Source organism: Symphalangus syndactylus, chromosome 10, assembly GCF_028878055.3.
Source record: "Symphalangus syndactylus isolate Jambi chromosome 10, NHGRI_mSymSyn1-v2.1_pri, whole genome shotgun sequence".
Taxonomy (NCBI): domain Eukaryota; kingdom Metazoa; phylum Chordata; class Mammalia; order Primates; family Hylobatidae; genus Symphalangus; species Symphalangus syndactylus.
In genome coordinates this window covers 29,546,698-29,563,719 of record NC_072432.2, presented here as the reverse complement: position 1 = coordinate 29,563,719, position 17,022 = coordinate 29,546,698, and the positions used below count along the sequence as shown (strand labels likewise).

General features: G+C 36.7%; 1 protein-coding gene across 6 annotated transcripts in view; it reads right to left on the bottom strand.

Annotated features, from left to right (window-relative positions):
* The window catches only part of COL25A1 (collagen type XXV alpha 1 chain), a 514,179-nt gene that overhangs the window by 28,857 nt on the left and 468,300 nt on the right, over nucleotides 1-17,022 (bottom strand). For 3 of the 6 annotated variants that reach the window (XM_063611090.1, XM_063611088.1, XM_063611089.1), the window contains exons 23-30: nucleotides 16,834-16,857; nucleotides 16,167-16,211; nucleotides 12,691-12,735; nucleotides 10,051-10,131; nucleotides 9,101-9,163; nucleotides 8,432-8,482; nucleotides 5,624-5,650; nucleotides 2,040-2,120 (exon numbers count right to left, since the gene is read on the bottom strand). In XM_063611090.1, coding sequence (XP_063467160.1) covers nucleotides 2,040-2,120; nucleotides 5,624-5,650; nucleotides 8,432-8,482; nucleotides 9,101-9,163; nucleotides 10,051-10,131; nucleotides 12,691-12,735; nucleotides 16,167-16,211; nucleotides 16,834-16,857 — 417 coding nt within the window. The remainder of the gene's footprint in view (nucleotides 1-2,039; nucleotides 2,121-5,623; nucleotides 5,651-8,431; nucleotides 8,483-9,100; nucleotides 9,164-10,050; nucleotides 10,132-12,690; nucleotides 12,736-16,166; nucleotides 16,212-16,833; nucleotides 16,858-17,022) is intronic. The other 3 variants (XM_063611091.1, XM_055296768.2, XM_055296769.2) reach the window with 2 other exon arrangements.

Genomic DNA, 17,022 nt, shown 5'->3' with positions numbered 1-17,022 from the left:
TCACCGTGTTAGCCAGGATGGTCTTGATTTCCTAACCTGGTGATCCGCCCACCTCGGCCTCCCAAAGTGCTGGGATTACAGGCATGAGCCACCGCGCCCGGCCTTACATACGTCTTTTGTTAGCAATAATTACAATAAAAATGTATATTGTTGTTCGTTTGTTTAAGGCTAGCATAGGTACAGCTGTTAGCTAAATGTTGCATAAAAATTATCAATAGCCCTAAATTTTAAATTAGGGCAGACTTTAAATAAATTAAATTGAAAGTTTAAATAAAATAGAAAATCCAAACTTTCTTTTGCCTTTTGATACCTTCTTCAGTTACCATTATTATAACATCTGAAAATAAATGTAGGCCAGGCATAGCGGCTCATAGCTCTGATCCCAGAGCTTTTAGAGGCCGAGGCAGGAAGATTGTTTGAGGCCATGAGTAGAGATCAGCGTGGGAAACATGGCAAGACCCAAGCTCTATAAAATATTTTTAAAAATAAATTGCTTGAGCCCAGGACTTTGAAGCTGCAGTGAGCTGTGACTGTACCATTAGACTCTAGCCTGGGTGACAGAGTGAGACGCTGTCTCAAACAAAGAAAAAAGAAAATAAACGGGGAAATTGTAATAATTTTACACTGATACTATTATATCTACCTAGAACGCTGAAATAATGACTCGCATATATTATAGAGGCTTTATGCCTATGGTCTATTGATCTAATTGGTGTGATTAAACCTATATTCTAGGCTGGGCTGGTGGCTCATGCCTTTAATCCCAGCACTTTGTGAGGCCGAGGCGGGTGGATCACCTGAGGTCAGGAGTTTGAGACCAGCCTGGCCAACGTGGCAAAACCCCGTCTCTACTAAAAATAGAAAACTTAGCTGGGCATGGTGGCGTGCACTTGTAGTCCCAGCTACTCGGGAGGCTGAGGCACGAGAATTGCTTGAACCTGGGAGATGGAGGTTGTGGTGAGCCAAGATGGCACCACTGCACTCCAGCCTGGGTGACAGAGTGAGACTCCGTCTCAAAAATAAATAAATAAAATGAACCTATATTTTAATACAAGGCTTATATCAGTCATTCAATAAATAAATACCTATTGACCATCTACTATATGCTGGATGTATGTAAGGCACTTGCTATCAACTGGCGTAAAGTATAATACCCATGGCAAAAATGAAATAAGTGGTCATCAGCCTTTTTTTCCTCCCACATTTCAAATTGTGTATAAACTATATTCTGTTACTGATTTTATGTCATATTTTACTAATGTAATCTATATTGTTGTTTGTTGATTTGTATCTGTATTCACCAAATAGATAGCATATTAAAGGCTTGAAATTAAAGCCTCGTATTTAATAACAATTTTTAAAAATCTCCATTTAGTTGTTGTGGAAAGAAGGCTGACATAAAGAAAATGAAGAGCCAGGGGGAGATTCCTTCTTCATTAAAAATAAAAATCTCTAAACAACTGCAAAATACTTCTTTTATACAACTCACTATTGCCACAAGAACCTCATAACAGGGAATTTTCAAAACGAACAACATAAAACACATAGAACATGATATGATTGATTAATGTAAGGAGCCACAGCATTGACCTCACTTCATCAACAATGGCCAATTCCATACCTGCCACCAACAGAGGGCTACAGTTTTTGGTATCCAAGGAGAAAAAACAATTGAGGAAGCATTTTAAACTGCACTAGATTATAAAAAGTGTTTGGGAGAAACTATGAAATAATGAGCACGACACTTTCGAAAGAAGGGGATAATGGAAGAAGAATTGTCAGCCCTAAAAGAGGAAGGTTGGCATGTATGTAATTGAAGAACAACAGGACATTTATAGCATTGTTTGTTGTGGGTCTTCCTCTGACACAAGAGCAGACATCAGAGAAAACAAAACTGAGCTGAGCTCTGCTCTAACATAATATGTTTCCTAATTACAGAAACCTCAACAGTACGAGCTGCTGAGTAAACCAGAGTTATCATGTAGGGTAGAAAGAAAAATCTGAGATTTGCACTAAAATGGAAAGTTTTCTTTACTTACTGGAAGACCAAGGGGTCCTCTGTCACCCTTTTGACCTGGTTCACCCTTCAATCCTTTAACACCATTTAACCCTGGTTCACCCTAAATGCAAAAGCAAATGCCAATTTTGGTTGCTATTATGGGTGTTTAAACTGTGAGAGAAGAGAGCCAGTCTCTGAAATAGTTGCAGATTCCAGTTTTAGGAAACAGCAGAGTCAGGCTAGATTTGTCTTGCACCAAACATTAATTTTTAAAGTTAAAATAGTTACTAAACTGACATCAACAATTAATATTCTAGAAATCAAAACTCCTAAGAAAGTGTGCTCCTTACAATAAAAATATGTATGGTTGAATTCCTAAATTTTTCAATTCTATCTCAAGGAAATTCATGTTATACCACATTTTTATGATCAAATAAGTCAAAAACAATCGAGTGGAGGATGCTGAAGAAGAATCGGTAGAAAAAAAACCCACTCTGCTGGAATGGAAAACTGGAATATGCAGGACAGGGTTATAGACAGATATTTTAAGCCTTTAAGCATGTTGCCCAAGGGAATGAACTAAAAATGTAGCAGCTGATGTTTGAAGTAATGCCATTTAGCAAGTCCTCATTCACTGCCCTTGCCAAGTCAGATCCTTACATGGACTAATCAACAAATCACCAATCCCAGGAGAAAATATGAAGATCAAAGAACTTCAATGTAGTTTTACTAACTATTCATCTGCCCAATGTTAGAATAAAGAAAGTATGCATTTAACTCAGGGTGACATTATAAAAGCCACGGTAAATGATAAATTCTTGACTCTATTTTTAAAAACCAAGGAATACAGTACACCTATTTTCCATCAGTAACAGCATGTTAGATATCAAGTTCTGACCTGTATACTTTTCAACTCTTAAGTGTAGACATTAATTTGCCAAGAAAATCTTGAAGGACTTATGAAAGAAAGATGATTTCAGACACAAATACCCTATAGAGTCTTGCTGGGTGGGGGCGGGAAGGGGGAGGGGCTATACTGACATGGCAGAAGGGGTTTTTAACCTGTGCAGTATTTACTCAACTTGCCTGATGATATAAGTCAGTGTAGCGCTTGTTAAACATGAAGAGTTCAGGGTCCCACCCAGTCCATGGTAGCACAGAAATGGGTATCTTTAATAAGTCTCCTAGGTGATTCTTATCAGGAAATTCTGGGAAACACTGAGCTAGATTCGTGCATGGAATCATGCGATATATTTGAACTTTCAAAGGGGGTTGCAAAGTGATGAACACACTGGCATGGCATAAAAAATTTTCAGGATTTTTAAGATAGAATGTTTGCAGTACAGCCACAATAGCAAGTCCAAATGTGCTAGTGTTGGTAAGGTAGTATCCTGGGAATGCTACTGATTGAGGACACGGTATTAAGCCCAAGGCTCAGTAGTCAGTGACTAATTTGAGATCCGTGGCTTTGCATGTGTGTGCACTTTCAGCAAGTGGTCTTGAGATACTTGAGGTTAAATCCAGTGACAGAAAGACCAAATTTCAAGTCCGGACCTAAGTTCTAGTCCCAGATCTGTCATGAACTAGCTGTGTAATTAGGGGCAAATAACCTAAACTGTTTGGGCCTGAAGTTTATCATCTATGAAATCAGGGAACTTGCATAGATATCTATGAGGTCTTTTCAACTTTATAATTATCTGAAACTTATGATTTAAGTAAGAATTGAAGTTGTATGGACAAAATAAATTGTTGCATTTTAGAAATCAAAAGCATCTTGGGCATCTCCTAATCCAGTGGTGATGGCATATCTGAATCACTTATGAAATTAAATATCTTGGTGGCATTATCCTTAGTCATTAAGACCAGGCTGGTTTTTGGTGGCATCTTAAAATCCAAGAGTAGGGCTGGGCGCGGTGGCTCATGCTTGTAATCCCAGCACTTTGGGAGGCCGAGGCAGGGGGATCACCTGGGGTCAGGAGTTCAAGACCAGCCTGGCCAACATGGTGAAACCTTGTCTCTACTAAAAATACAAAAATCAGCCGGGCGTGGTGGTGAGTGCCTGTAATCCCAGCTACTTGGGAGGCTGAGGCGGGAGAATCACTTGAACCCAGGAGGCAGAGGTTGCAGCGAGCTGAGACTGCACCATTGCACTCCAGCTTGGGAAACAAGAGTGAAACGCCGTCTTAAAAAAAAAAAAAAAAAAATCCATGAGTAGGAAGCATTGATTTAGTCTAGATGGGGAAAAAGGCCCAGAGAGATTAAATGACTACTAAGATCACAAAGCTGATAGATGGGGCTTTCTCTTCTGACCCCCCCCAGATAGTACTCTCACTGCAAAGTCTAAGCTTCTGAGATACTGTTACTCACTGGCCTTACTGGAAGGTAAGGTAGTCTAAGAAGAATAAAGAGGCATGAACCCATTCTTGGGTGTCACCTGCCTGACTGGGAAAAGGAAACCCAGATTTCCTGAGTCAGACCAATACCTGCCACCACCCCTAGAGTTGGGTAGGCCAAAGAGAGCCAGCCTCCCCAGAGGAGACAGTGGCATGCCTCTGGGCTTTGTGACACCTAGTGCCAACATTGCCTTTATGTGTCTCCCCAGCCCCTACCTGTAAGTTGCACCAACTCACTACTGATGCACTTTCAGGAGTTCATGAACCTTCTTTCAAGCAGGGTTGAGGATGAGTTACAGAATTTTTCTGTTCGGAACCAAGTGTCACATAGCAACAATAACAGCTGTCTTTTGACATTTATCAACAGCTGCACCTGATATTTTGCTAAGTGTTTTATAATCATACCTCATTAAGTTATCAGCACTGTAGGGTGAGTTACCCAGTTGAGTAAATAAAGGATCAGAGAGGGTCCATAATCTGCTCAAGGTGATACAGCCTGGCAAGATTGAGATTAGAACATAAGTCTTCATCATGTATGTGCCCTGAAAGGGGGAGCTTGTCTTTCAGGGCTTATTTTAATCCGCCAGGATGTCCTTGCGGTCTAGACTAAGGCAAAAGACAGGTGGAGATCATCTTCATCATGCAAGCTACACTAATTCTGACAAAGAGGAGCTTTTCTCCCTTGTTCTCTTCTTAACCCAAAAGTATAGAATGCATGTAAGTGATGTGATCGTCTTCCCAGTATAGCACACCTGAAATAACCCACCCGCTTCTAGACCAATGACCTCTGAGCGAGTACAAAATTAAGATGCTGGAGAGGCAAAGCATTTAGATGTGGTATGACTACATGGAAAGCAAGAAATATCAATTAATAACATCCAAATATACAGCTAGAGACACTATTAAAAAAAGCATCTAGACTAGTCTGAGAATCTCATCAGATTCACTTCTAAATGGTTGACTTGAGTACATTATGATTCGTAATTTGAGAAGCTTACATAGTGACCAGGAAAAAGGCAAAATGAGGAATAATTTACCTCCAGGTGATATCATTTAAATTTGTTATAAGTCATTTTGTGTTATGAGATTTAAACATCCGGATGCTTAAAGGCTCAAAGATTATCAACATTACTTGACAAATAAATAAGACAGGACAGACATGCTTCTATCATGCTTCTCCATGATTATCAAGGAAGCAGAAATCAAATAATCAAGGGATTTGTTGGATTACCTTTGGTCCAGGAAGTCCATGAGGTCCCTGAAAATGGAAAACAGAGCTTTTAATTAAGAATTGATTCACTGTTTCCCAGCAGGAGTGAATATTATATCACGTAACAAAAGAGATACAAGACAAGCATCCTCTTTTTTGAGCTATAGGTAGAGGCAGGCTAGTGGATACTATTTATTACCTACCAAAAGTTCCTTCCACCTCTTGGATTGCTCTGTAATAGGAAATTCATTAATAGCAATTCTGTCTGCTAATACCTTTGAGGAGGGAGAAATTCGCCAGGGTTACATGGAAGAAAGAAGTAGGAAAAAAAGGTATTCTGAACTCAAATTACCATTAAAAAGTCTGAGTGGAATACGTGAGATGCTTCATGAGTTTAAATGAAATAAAAATATGATTTCAAAGAGAAGTTTGCCAAAGAGAAGCTCCAGACTTTATGTGCCAAGGAAGAGGAGAAGTTTTCCATTAACTCCTCCAGACCCAAGGTGTTGAAGAATCTAAAGGAGACATGAAGTGAGGAGATGACACCCAAGTTTGGGATTCTGTAGCATCATTTATTTAAGATTAAAGAAAAGATTATTATGTAGGAAAGCTAAGCATTATTATTTAGATTGCATTTATTTTTACAAAAACAAATTCCTCGAAGCTCTTGTAATAATTGTTTATCAGTGGAAGAAAGTCATAATGCATGCGTGAATCAGGATTACAAAACACATATTTTGTAGAAAATCTAAATATACAGACTAGTCAAATTAAGGTTACTGTGGATTGCTGTAAACCTTTCAAGTGATTTAAACAAACTATTTGGAGAAAGGAGTATTTAAATATCCGTCAGTAAAATTATAAAACTGCAGGAAAAAGTTTTTATTAAGCAATGCCTATATATTTGTTACATATATCCACATTAGAATAATATTTTCATTTTCGATAAGTTTCAGATAAGCATTTTCAGGAAATGGCTGTTACTTTATCAGGTATTCTTACCTCATTTTAATAATGGCTTAAAATTCCTCTAAACTAATTAATTTTATGATATGAACAGGCTGTAGCATTTTCTAATTTAACCTTCTATCTTATATTAGAGGGAGTATTTTAAAAAAGCCAAAAGTATGCCATTTGCTTAATTCTTAATGAACCATCTAGTTTTAAGAAAATAAGGTCACACTGGGCAAGGTGGCTCACATCTGTAATCCTAGCACTTTGGGAGGCCAAGGCGGGTGCATCACTTGGGCCCAGCAGTTTGAGACCAGCTTGGGCAATATGGTGAAACTTCATCTATCCAAAAAATACAAAAATTAACTGGGCATGGTTGGTGGCATGTGCCTGTAGTCCCAGCTACTCAGGAGGCTGATGTGGGAAGATCACCTGAGCCTAGGAGGTAGAGGTTGCAGTGAGCCATGATCGTGCCACTGTACTCCAGCCTGGGTGACAGAGTGAGACCCTGTTTCAAAAAAAAAAAAAAAAGAAGAAGAAGAAGAAAGAAGAAAGAAGAAGGAAGAAAGAAGAAGAAGAAAAAGAAAATAAGGTCAATAATAATTGTTTATGTTATAAAATAGAAATGGAGCTAGTCACTGGCTATGCTCTTGGCTTAGATCATTCCAATAATGCTCTTTCTTGTGCAATGGGAGGAAAGAGTGACCATAATTTACTTATTCTGTAATACTGAAGTCTTTTAATTTATTGACACCTGAGAGACACATGTGAGCTTCTAGCCTGCCTGACTTGCTCTTATTCTGCCCAGTCAAAAGCATTTGAAGCACTCTGCCTTCGACATTCTAACCTTAACACAACTGTCATTGGTTTGACATTTAGAGAATTATACTTGCTTAATGGCTGCCTTCCTCACTGGACATCAGTTTCTTGAGGGCAGGGTCACTGTCACCACTGGCCAATGCAAGACACCTGCAGTTAACACTGGCCCTGGCTCAATGAATCAATCAAAGTATCATAAAAGTAAGAAGGAAAAGATCTAACAATATATGTTATCTGAGGAAGTAAGCTTCAATTTTTATCATACTATTTTACAAATATTCTTTTTTAAAATTGACACATAATAACTATATATTTATGGATACAATGTGATGTTTTGATACCTTATAAATAAATGTTCCTATTGAACATTTCATTAAAGAGTTCAAACCTCAAACTTTTTCAGAAACATTCTTTAATGGCTATTACTACTATTATTATTATTATTATTATTTTTCAGACAGAGTCTCACTGTGTCCTAGGCTAAAGGGCAAGAGCACAATCACAACTCACTGCAACCTCGGCCTCCCTGGGCTCAGGCAATCCTCCCACCTCAGCCTCCTGAGCAGCTGGGACTACAGGCATGTGCCACCATGGCCAGTTAATTTTGTATTTTATGTAGAGATGGGGTTTTGTCATGTTGCCCAGGCTGGTAACTCCTACCTCAAGTGGTCTGCCCACCTCGGCCTCCCAAAGTGTTGGCATGAGCCATTGTGTCCAGCCGATTCTAAATCTTATTCTGCTGGTATCAGGTTAGAGGAGTAGCTGGATAAAATGATTTGCCGGTGTTCACGCTGTAAGGTTGTAGTAGAGCTTGCTATATGTGTCTATCTTTCCTCACCTCTATCGCAAAACTACTCTATCTCTTCCCAACATATGTGTTTGGGAGAGTGAATGACAACACTGTAAAGTTAATATATCTCAAAGCACCTGGTATTTTCCATCCATTCCACAGAGAGTAGTACAAAATACAAGCTGGCTGTTTAGAGGGATGTGTTCATGTTCTCTCTAGTAGCATGGTCATAAATAAGCAATTACATTTTAGAAAGAAGGGAAACTTACCATGGGGCCAGGTGGGCCATGGGGACCTGGTGGGCCTGGTGGGCCTATGATCTGTATGTCCAAAAAATAAAAATGTATTTGGTTACTTCATTTAGATAAGGCAGTTCAACTTGAATCTTGTGCTGGGATTCTGCTAAGGCCATTAGTAGTTGGAGAGGAAGAAAGATACTGGAATAAGCGATGTGTTTGATTCTCTAGATTTAGAAATTCCCTTTGAGAATTAAAAAAAAAAACTCCAAAAAAAAGTTCTCCAAAAGCCAGAATAAATGAAAACTATGTTAAAAGAAAAGGAAGCAACTAATTACCATGAAATGCTATAATGTCACTGCTATCTAACTCAAATATTTCACTAAGCATAAGCAGGGCTCTGGAGAAACAAACAAGTATGTTCTATATTCATGAAGATCTATCCACTGTTATGAGAAAACCATTGATTTTTTTCCTCAGGATTAGACAGTCCTCTGAAAACCTGCTTCTACCTCAGACCTCTGATATACTTTGTCTCTCACTGTGCAAGGCTGACGGATGTTTCTTTCACAGTTTGACAAACCAAGAGGTTTGAGGTCTGTCTACTGTTGTGCAGCCATCTGGTAGAGGTGGAATAGGTAAGTAACAGGTCAGCGTGTGAGGAGGTTCAGAACCATGGAAGTTCAGCCACCAGGGACTTACAGAAGGACCCTGTGGACCCGGCATTCCAGAATCTCCTTTTTCTCCTTTCATTCCATTGGCTCCCTACAAATAACCATTAAGCAGAGTTAAGCAGGTAAAGTTATTTCCAGTGTAAGAGACAACTGAATTTTCTCCCCAAACTCACTGTTCTCTTGACATTTTATAATATTATGCACTTGCTACATAAAAGAAGGATTTATCTCCTTGAATTCTAGCTTAAAATAGCAAGCTTATTAAAATCCCTAGGATTATGGGTGATACGTAGAATAAAATATAAAGTAAATAAAAACTAGTTTGAGCTTGATTGGTTAAAGACCTACAGTGTTAAATACATTGAGTTATAAATGTTATATCTTTTATAGTGGTGTGCAATTTAAATAGCAAAGGTGAGTCTTTTAACTTAGTTTTCACTGACATTTATATACTTCCTTGTTTTATAAAAAAGTCTAAGGCAGTGGAGTTTACTGCATTTTTTAAAACAATTTTTACATTTTCTCCTCCAAATTCTCAGTTAGAATTATGCGTAAAACCATAAAACACCATTCCATAGTACCATACACACAGAGGACACTTTCCAGAGTAATTTGTTTTTTAATTGTCCTATATTTTTTGGCTCATTTCTTTATTATGGTTTATTTTACAATAACCAGTTACCACCATCTTATGCATACTAAATTAAAGTGGCCAACTATGTTTATTTTATTATCTTCTAGGGAAAACAATTCAGGAAAACATGAAGGCTTACTTTATAATTCATTTGGTTACATGCCTTACAATTTGAGTTCCCTAGAGTAATTAACCAATAATACCTCATATATTTCAAAATAAAAATATTAGATGAACCACTAGATGAGATTGGAGCTAATAATATAACTCTTTTCTGATTGTTTAATTTATCTTAATAAGAACATAACATAAAAAGTATAAACAAAGAGAAAGTATAAACATACCGGTAATCCAGGAAGTCCAATTCCTCCTTTTTCACCTGTCATACCTGGGTCCCCCATGTCTCCCTTTGAGCCTTTGAGTCCCTAAAAATGATAGATAGGGTTGGCATGTAAGCAGCATACTGACCCCTGATAATTACATCCTAAGGAAAATAGAATTCCAGATCAATTTCGTTAATAGGTGGGTTTAATGTTGAGATGATTCTGATTTTTGTTTTTAGGTAGAGTTATTTCTTACAGCAACCTTCTACACGCAATCAGTAGTATTTCTCCTTGTAATGAAATAGATTAAGTTCTATTAGGCCATTTAAGCATGAAAAACATGAACTTAGGTTTTGACATAATTTCTCCTGATTTTGTATTTTTACCTGGCAGCTAATTCTATCTCACCAGACCTGAACACCACTTAATAGATTTAATTCTCAACAATACAGGACGTATTTTGAACTGGGACCTAGTGTTATATAATAACAAATGTCCAAATTTCTCTCATCTCTACCCACTATACTCCCCTCCCTCCTAACTGCAGGCAGAAGTTCCAGTCACCATCAGTTTCCAATGGTCCAGTCTACAGACTGGTAAATCATTGGATCATTTATCGCACACTAACGCTCAATCAATGCTTAAAAGTATGACAACCTCTTCACAGTGTTCTTATTTTGTTCTCATGATGTCTCTATGAGGTGAGTCAGAATGGTATTTTTATTCTCCTTTACAGTGAGGAAATAGATAAATATGCATTTTGAATGTTAACAAATCTGAATTTTGTAATTTTTTTTTTTTTTTTTTGAGTCAGAGTCTCACTCTGTCACCTAGGCTGGACTGCAATGGCACGATCTTGGCTCACTGCAACCTCTGGCTCCTGGATTCAAGCCATTCTCCTGCTTCAGCCTCCCAAGTAGCTGGGGCTACAGGCATGTGCCACCATGCCCAGCTAATTTTTGTATTTTTAGTAGAGACGAGGTTTCGCTATGTTGGCCAGGCTGATCTCAAACTCCTGACCTCAGGTGATCTGCTCACCTTGACCTCCCAAAGTGCTGGGATTACAGGCATGAGCCACCATGCCTGCCCTGAATTTTATAATATTAATATTGACATTAATTTATATTTTTAAGCATTTTCATCCTAGGAAACTCACTTCAATACACTGATGGCTCATTCTTCAGTAGAGATGATCATAGTTATTATGGTAAGGGACTTCTAGGCTGCACAAACCTGTTTATCTTTTCTTTGTTAAAAACTATGGAGAAAAATTATTATGGAAAGGAACTTTTCTTGTTAACTGTACCTATTTAATAGCACCTAGTTCAGAATTACCCAATGGGTGAGTAGGTGCCTGAATGAATAGATGGATCTTACTGATTAATAAGACCTGGATTATTTTTAGGGATCTAGTGATAGCAGCAGGACGGCAACCCACTGTACTTTGCGATAGAAGAAGACCTTGCAAAGCCTACAGAAGAAAAAAAAAGCTAGCTACTATATCTGTAGGAGCCATATTGTATATCATTATGCATGTCAAATTAATTACTTATAATGACCAATGGTCAGAGAAATAACATAGACAGACTTAAAAATTCTAAGTGATCTATGATATGGCAAATCATCTAAGGTATCTATGTTTTTGTTTACCACATGTTCATTTAATATGGCATTATTATTATTTCAGCATATAACTCTGATAGTAAAAATAACATCTCCTAAACATAATTTTCCTAATACTTTCTTCTGATGAGTATATGTTCACTAACTGTATTAAGAAAGAATCCTTTTGATTTCTTATGATTTTCCTGATTTTAGCCATTTCTTGGGTAAATAATGGAAATCAAGAAAACACTAAAGATCTTGAAATTAACCCTTTTGATTCCATTCCACATTCTGAATACTGTCCACGTTCTCCAACTCAGATTCTTTTAGGGCAGGGGTCACCAAACCATGGCTCACAGGCCAAATTCATCCCAGGGATTGTTTCTGTACAGAGTGAATTTTAAAAAAAAATGTTGAGGTGTTAACCAAAAATAAATAAATAAAAAGGAAACTTCAACACAGATTATATGTGGCCTGTAATGCCTAAAGCATTTACTATCTGGACCTTTATTAACAAAGCTTGCTGACTTCTGTTTTAGAGGGAACCCTCAGAGATATACTACCATACTCTGTCAATCTACAAGTTCCCTGCTTGTTTCTGTATTTTCTAAGGATCTAGGGATTAGGTGTCATCTTTATTTGGGAAAAGAAAATATTGTCTAAATAAGGCATATAATAGGCAAGATTTAGTTTTGTGGAAACTCTGGTCACTGATTTTAATCTTGACATATTTGTATTCACTGACAAAAATTAGGCTAGTTTTACTAAGGTAATGATTTTACGAGTCTATTAAAAATTTGCAGGGGAGTCGCTGGTAGGTTGATATAAAGTATTAAGAACAAAACTGAAGTATCATATGGCTTAGATGTTTTTGCAGAGAAAACTAATGTCTAATTTCAAACTAATTGCTTTTTAGAGTCAACGAAGTCTCTAGAACAAATGGTTAAAAGAAAGAGGGTATCAAATAATGCTCATGACATTTTGGCTTCAAACCTACAATAAAAGTAGTAATCAAGAATGATGCTTTAAATAATAACATATATCTTTGAAAATTACCTGCTCTCCATCCATTCCTGGGATTCCTGGAGATCCTTGCTCTCCCTATTAAGATAAAAGTAGATGACTTGCCTCCATTCTCATTGGTAACATACTGCACTACATAAAAAAATGATGCTAGTTGGTTAACAGTACACTTTGACTTTCAGCAAATACATCATAACCCAAGAATATTCTATTATAGCACATATCTAAACTAAGGGAAGTAATAACATTTCTTCAAGATTATGTATAGTATTTATATGTAGCTAAGATCCAATGCTTTTAGTGTTTTTATTTTTTCTCCATGTGAGATGCAGGCTAAAAAAGAGTGATCAAGGAAAACTGATAACATAATTTGATAGCTGACCATATCCTATAGCAACAACCTATCTGCTTCAGTTAGTTAATTTTTTTCTCCATACAATTTCTGTATGATTTCTCTTACTTTCCAATTTCAGTAAAAAGGAAAACATAACAGTTAACCTAAAAAAATAAAATGCAAAGCCCCATGAATTTGCAACAATATTTTAATTGGCACAGTTCAGTTAGTTACAAATTCATGATTGTGAGTGTGCAATTTCCAGAAAAGCCTCACTGAAGGATATCATAAATCAGATATCTTAATCCATATAAAATTACTTTTGGATCAATTCAATTTCTTATACTGTGTTATGAATGAATTAAAATTTACTATTCATGTTATGATTTAAAAGGATTTTTGACAAACTCAAAATATAGATATTTTTGTTTGCTTTTTTAAACTGAAGATGTTCCATTAAAAGCAAATTTATACAATATGCCAGAAAGTCAATCGAACAGCGAATGTTTAGTCACTTTTCAGTTTTGAAAGGTGACTAAATAAATTCCTTGAAAAGTAAGAATTATTTTATATCAATGAGTCATTTATGTGGATCCCATTACAAATATCCCTGAATCCCACACTGTGGAAACTTTGTAAAAACAGCTCTTCTGAGTGTGAGAGGCCTGCCTCACAGACAGATTTCCAAAGGAGCTGACCTGAGGCTGTATTTTCTAGAAAGGCCTGTTTGGTGATACTATAAATCACAATATTGAAATGGCTAGAGCTCCTTTCCCTGGTAAAAACTTTAAGAGCTATGAGGTACAGCATCAAATTTGAGCTTTCCAGTGTTTAAGGAAGGCATGATCTTGTGGTTATAAACAAATGAAGCAAGAAAAGTGGCGGGGGAAGGGCCTTTTCTTATTTCAGATTTCCTGCTCTTTGTGGTAGCAGCAAAGTTTATTTTGCCACAAACAAGTCTGCTGAGGTTGGATGCACCTGGCTAAGCCCTAGTTTCATTCAGAGTCTGAATACTTGTCAGCACTGTGGGTCCAATAATGATGGCTTTGCTAGACTTTTCCCTTTAAAATATGACTCACAAGTGTTTAAAAGAAAAACATAATTCATGAGTTATTCATTTATCCTTCACCCCTCAAACGGGGTTCGTAAGAGTTATTTGATGTGTAAGGAATCAAACAATTCCTGTGTGACAAATGAAGGAGAAATACTAATTTAGTAAGTTCCCATTCAGTCTGAGTTCCAAGATCAGAAGGGGTTCTATACTTGACTCAGGCTACATTTTGCTGTCTCTTGGTCATAGCTACATTCCACCCCAATTATCCCAACCTTCTCAAGGACAGATCATGAAAAACATAAAGGACTATATCAGCTAACACAAGATCTCAATTATAAGACCATTGTGGGGTGGGTGGGGTAGGGATGATAGCATACTGGGAAGGACGGCAAGGGTAGGAGGTAAGCGAGAATGACTCAACCCTCCTCCATATTGCTTGTCTAGATATTCATCTGGGCAACTTCTTCCTGTCTTTCAGTTTCAACTCAAAGCCACCCTTGGCTCTTAAGACTTAGAGGGACCTTCTATGCACTTACTCTATTAATAATTGTACCTTTATTTGCCTATCTCCCTCCCTAGGCCATAAGCCCTTTATTGGAATTTCTTTCTAGTATCCTTACTAGATATTAGTCCTTACCATAGAGTAGAGGCTCAAAAATTACTTACTGAATAACTGAATTAATACATGAATAGCAATTGGATTATAAAATCAAGGGAATATAGGTTTTAGTGATACAGATTTTTTACCTAGGAGGTCCTTTTTGCCTCTTTGGGTCAAAGAATGGGTGCCTTTGGGGCTTCTCTAGGCCTTTGGACTGTAGAGAAGAGAAAAGTCCTGGAAACTTTTGAGGTTTGTGGTAAATGAGATATGTATTTAGCTTTGGGGACAATTTTGGTTCTGGAGTCTTAGTCAAGTGAGGAGGTGAAATAATGAACTTAGACACTTGGTTGGTTCTACATAAAGGAAAAAAGAAATTGCAGATTTCCTTCTAGGATATCTAGTCCAGCTCACCAAGATATTATTGAATGGGGATCCAGGCAGTGTTGCTCACCAAGAATAAAGATTATGTATAGTTTTTTTGTGTTATGTCTCTAAGGGACCAGAATGTGCTGGAGAAATAGAAAGTTAAAAATCCCACACCTTATATTAATGCTATACATGAAATCCATTTGAAATTAGGATCTATGTTCTAAATATATAGGCAAGGAGCTCAGTAATATTGTAATTTATATTCCTTTATATAATAGAAAAATAAAGTTTCTATATACTAGATTTCTGTTTTTAAGTATCTTGAGAGAGTATGAAAGCTGATACGTGTGTGTGTGTGTTATGATAGACTTAGCAAATAAACTGCCTTAAGAAGCATTAACAAAAGATGAATTTTGAAATAACTTGAATCTCCTACAAGAATCCAATGATGAAAGTCATATTTCAACACATGTAGCTCAGTTCTGAAAAGCCAGAATCACTGGCCGTGTGTTAATTGATCAAATATGGTTGAATGACTAAGCTTCAGTTTGGAGGGATAAAGCCATCAACAAAGTTTAGATATAAGCAAGCAATTCTAGCCTTCTACTATTTTTAGTTGGTATGTTTCATTAGATAAGATTTAAATGGCAAAATGTCTGAAAGTATATAATAAAGAATACATTATGAAAAATGATTCCTAAAGTTTTGATTTGTGAATGCACCATACTAAAACTTTTCTTACTCTTTTTATTACAAAAGCATTAGAAGCAAGGACCTTTCTTGGTGTCAAGTTAAATTTTCTCTAACCCTCCTTTAATTAAACATTTTCTTTTGTTTTCATACACCACATTTAGTGTTTTTTACATTTATAATTTCTGGTGAACTTGTTTTTCCCTTGTTTAATATCTTTTTTCAATGTCTTCCCCTAAATTAAATTTCTCTGTCTTCTTTTCCTATTTTCCCTTCTTCTTTTCTAATTTTCTGTCTTCCTTCAGTCCAGACCTCAATTTCTTTTCTTCACTCTCCAAAACAATACTGTTGATCTCAGCTTCTTCAGCATTTTGTAAGACTGATTTTCAAAGATGCATATACTTAATGTGGGATTCTCTGCACTGTATGTGATAAATGGAAACAAGTAAATAAAGAATAACCTTTGGCCCTTGTATTCCTTGAGGTCCAGGAGGTCCAGGGGGACCCTAAATCAAGAAAAAGCACAGTTTTTAAAAGTAGTAATTATATGTATTAAAATTCATGCCTTAAATAGGCACACTATACACCTTCCTTATTTCTATCATAATCAGATATCCCCAAATATAAATTTGCAATGAGGAAAAATTTTACTAGTTACATAATTAGAAAAAAACACCTATTTATATGATAAAATATTAAAACATTTGAGGTCAAAATAATACGGAAGGTGCTTCCGGGTAGATTCGGTAAGGTAATGTAAAATTGCTGCCATGCTCCACACTCATCGTATTGGGATGAATTAGCCTATGAATATTAGCTTTGTTTCTACATACACTCCTTACCCCTCCACCCCAAAGGCTTTGATTTCCCAAACCCTAAAGAATAAAGCTATATTGTTCAGATAAGGCCAGAGACTTTTAAGAAAATTAGCAATCACTTTTTTTCTTGACCTTTTCACTAAGCAGACAAAGTGATTCAACTGGAGCAAATGTAAAAGATTATTAATACAAGAAAACATAAAATTAAGTATCAGATAAAAACAATAGCTACATTAGTACCATTTTGGCTGGCATGCATCAACACCAAATACAAAACCACAAACCACAGAAAGCATGCAATAGGAGTTACCGTGACAGTTAAGGTGGTAATCCTCTGTTGGGAAAACGTATTGACAAAGACAGAGTTATCTATTTTGTGTGCCAAAGTACAGTAATACATTTGTGAAATAATCAACTTTTTGAATATGTTTGGCTAGTCTGATATCTTATAAGGATTTGACAAGATACTGAGAACATATTATCCTATCTTCAATACAGT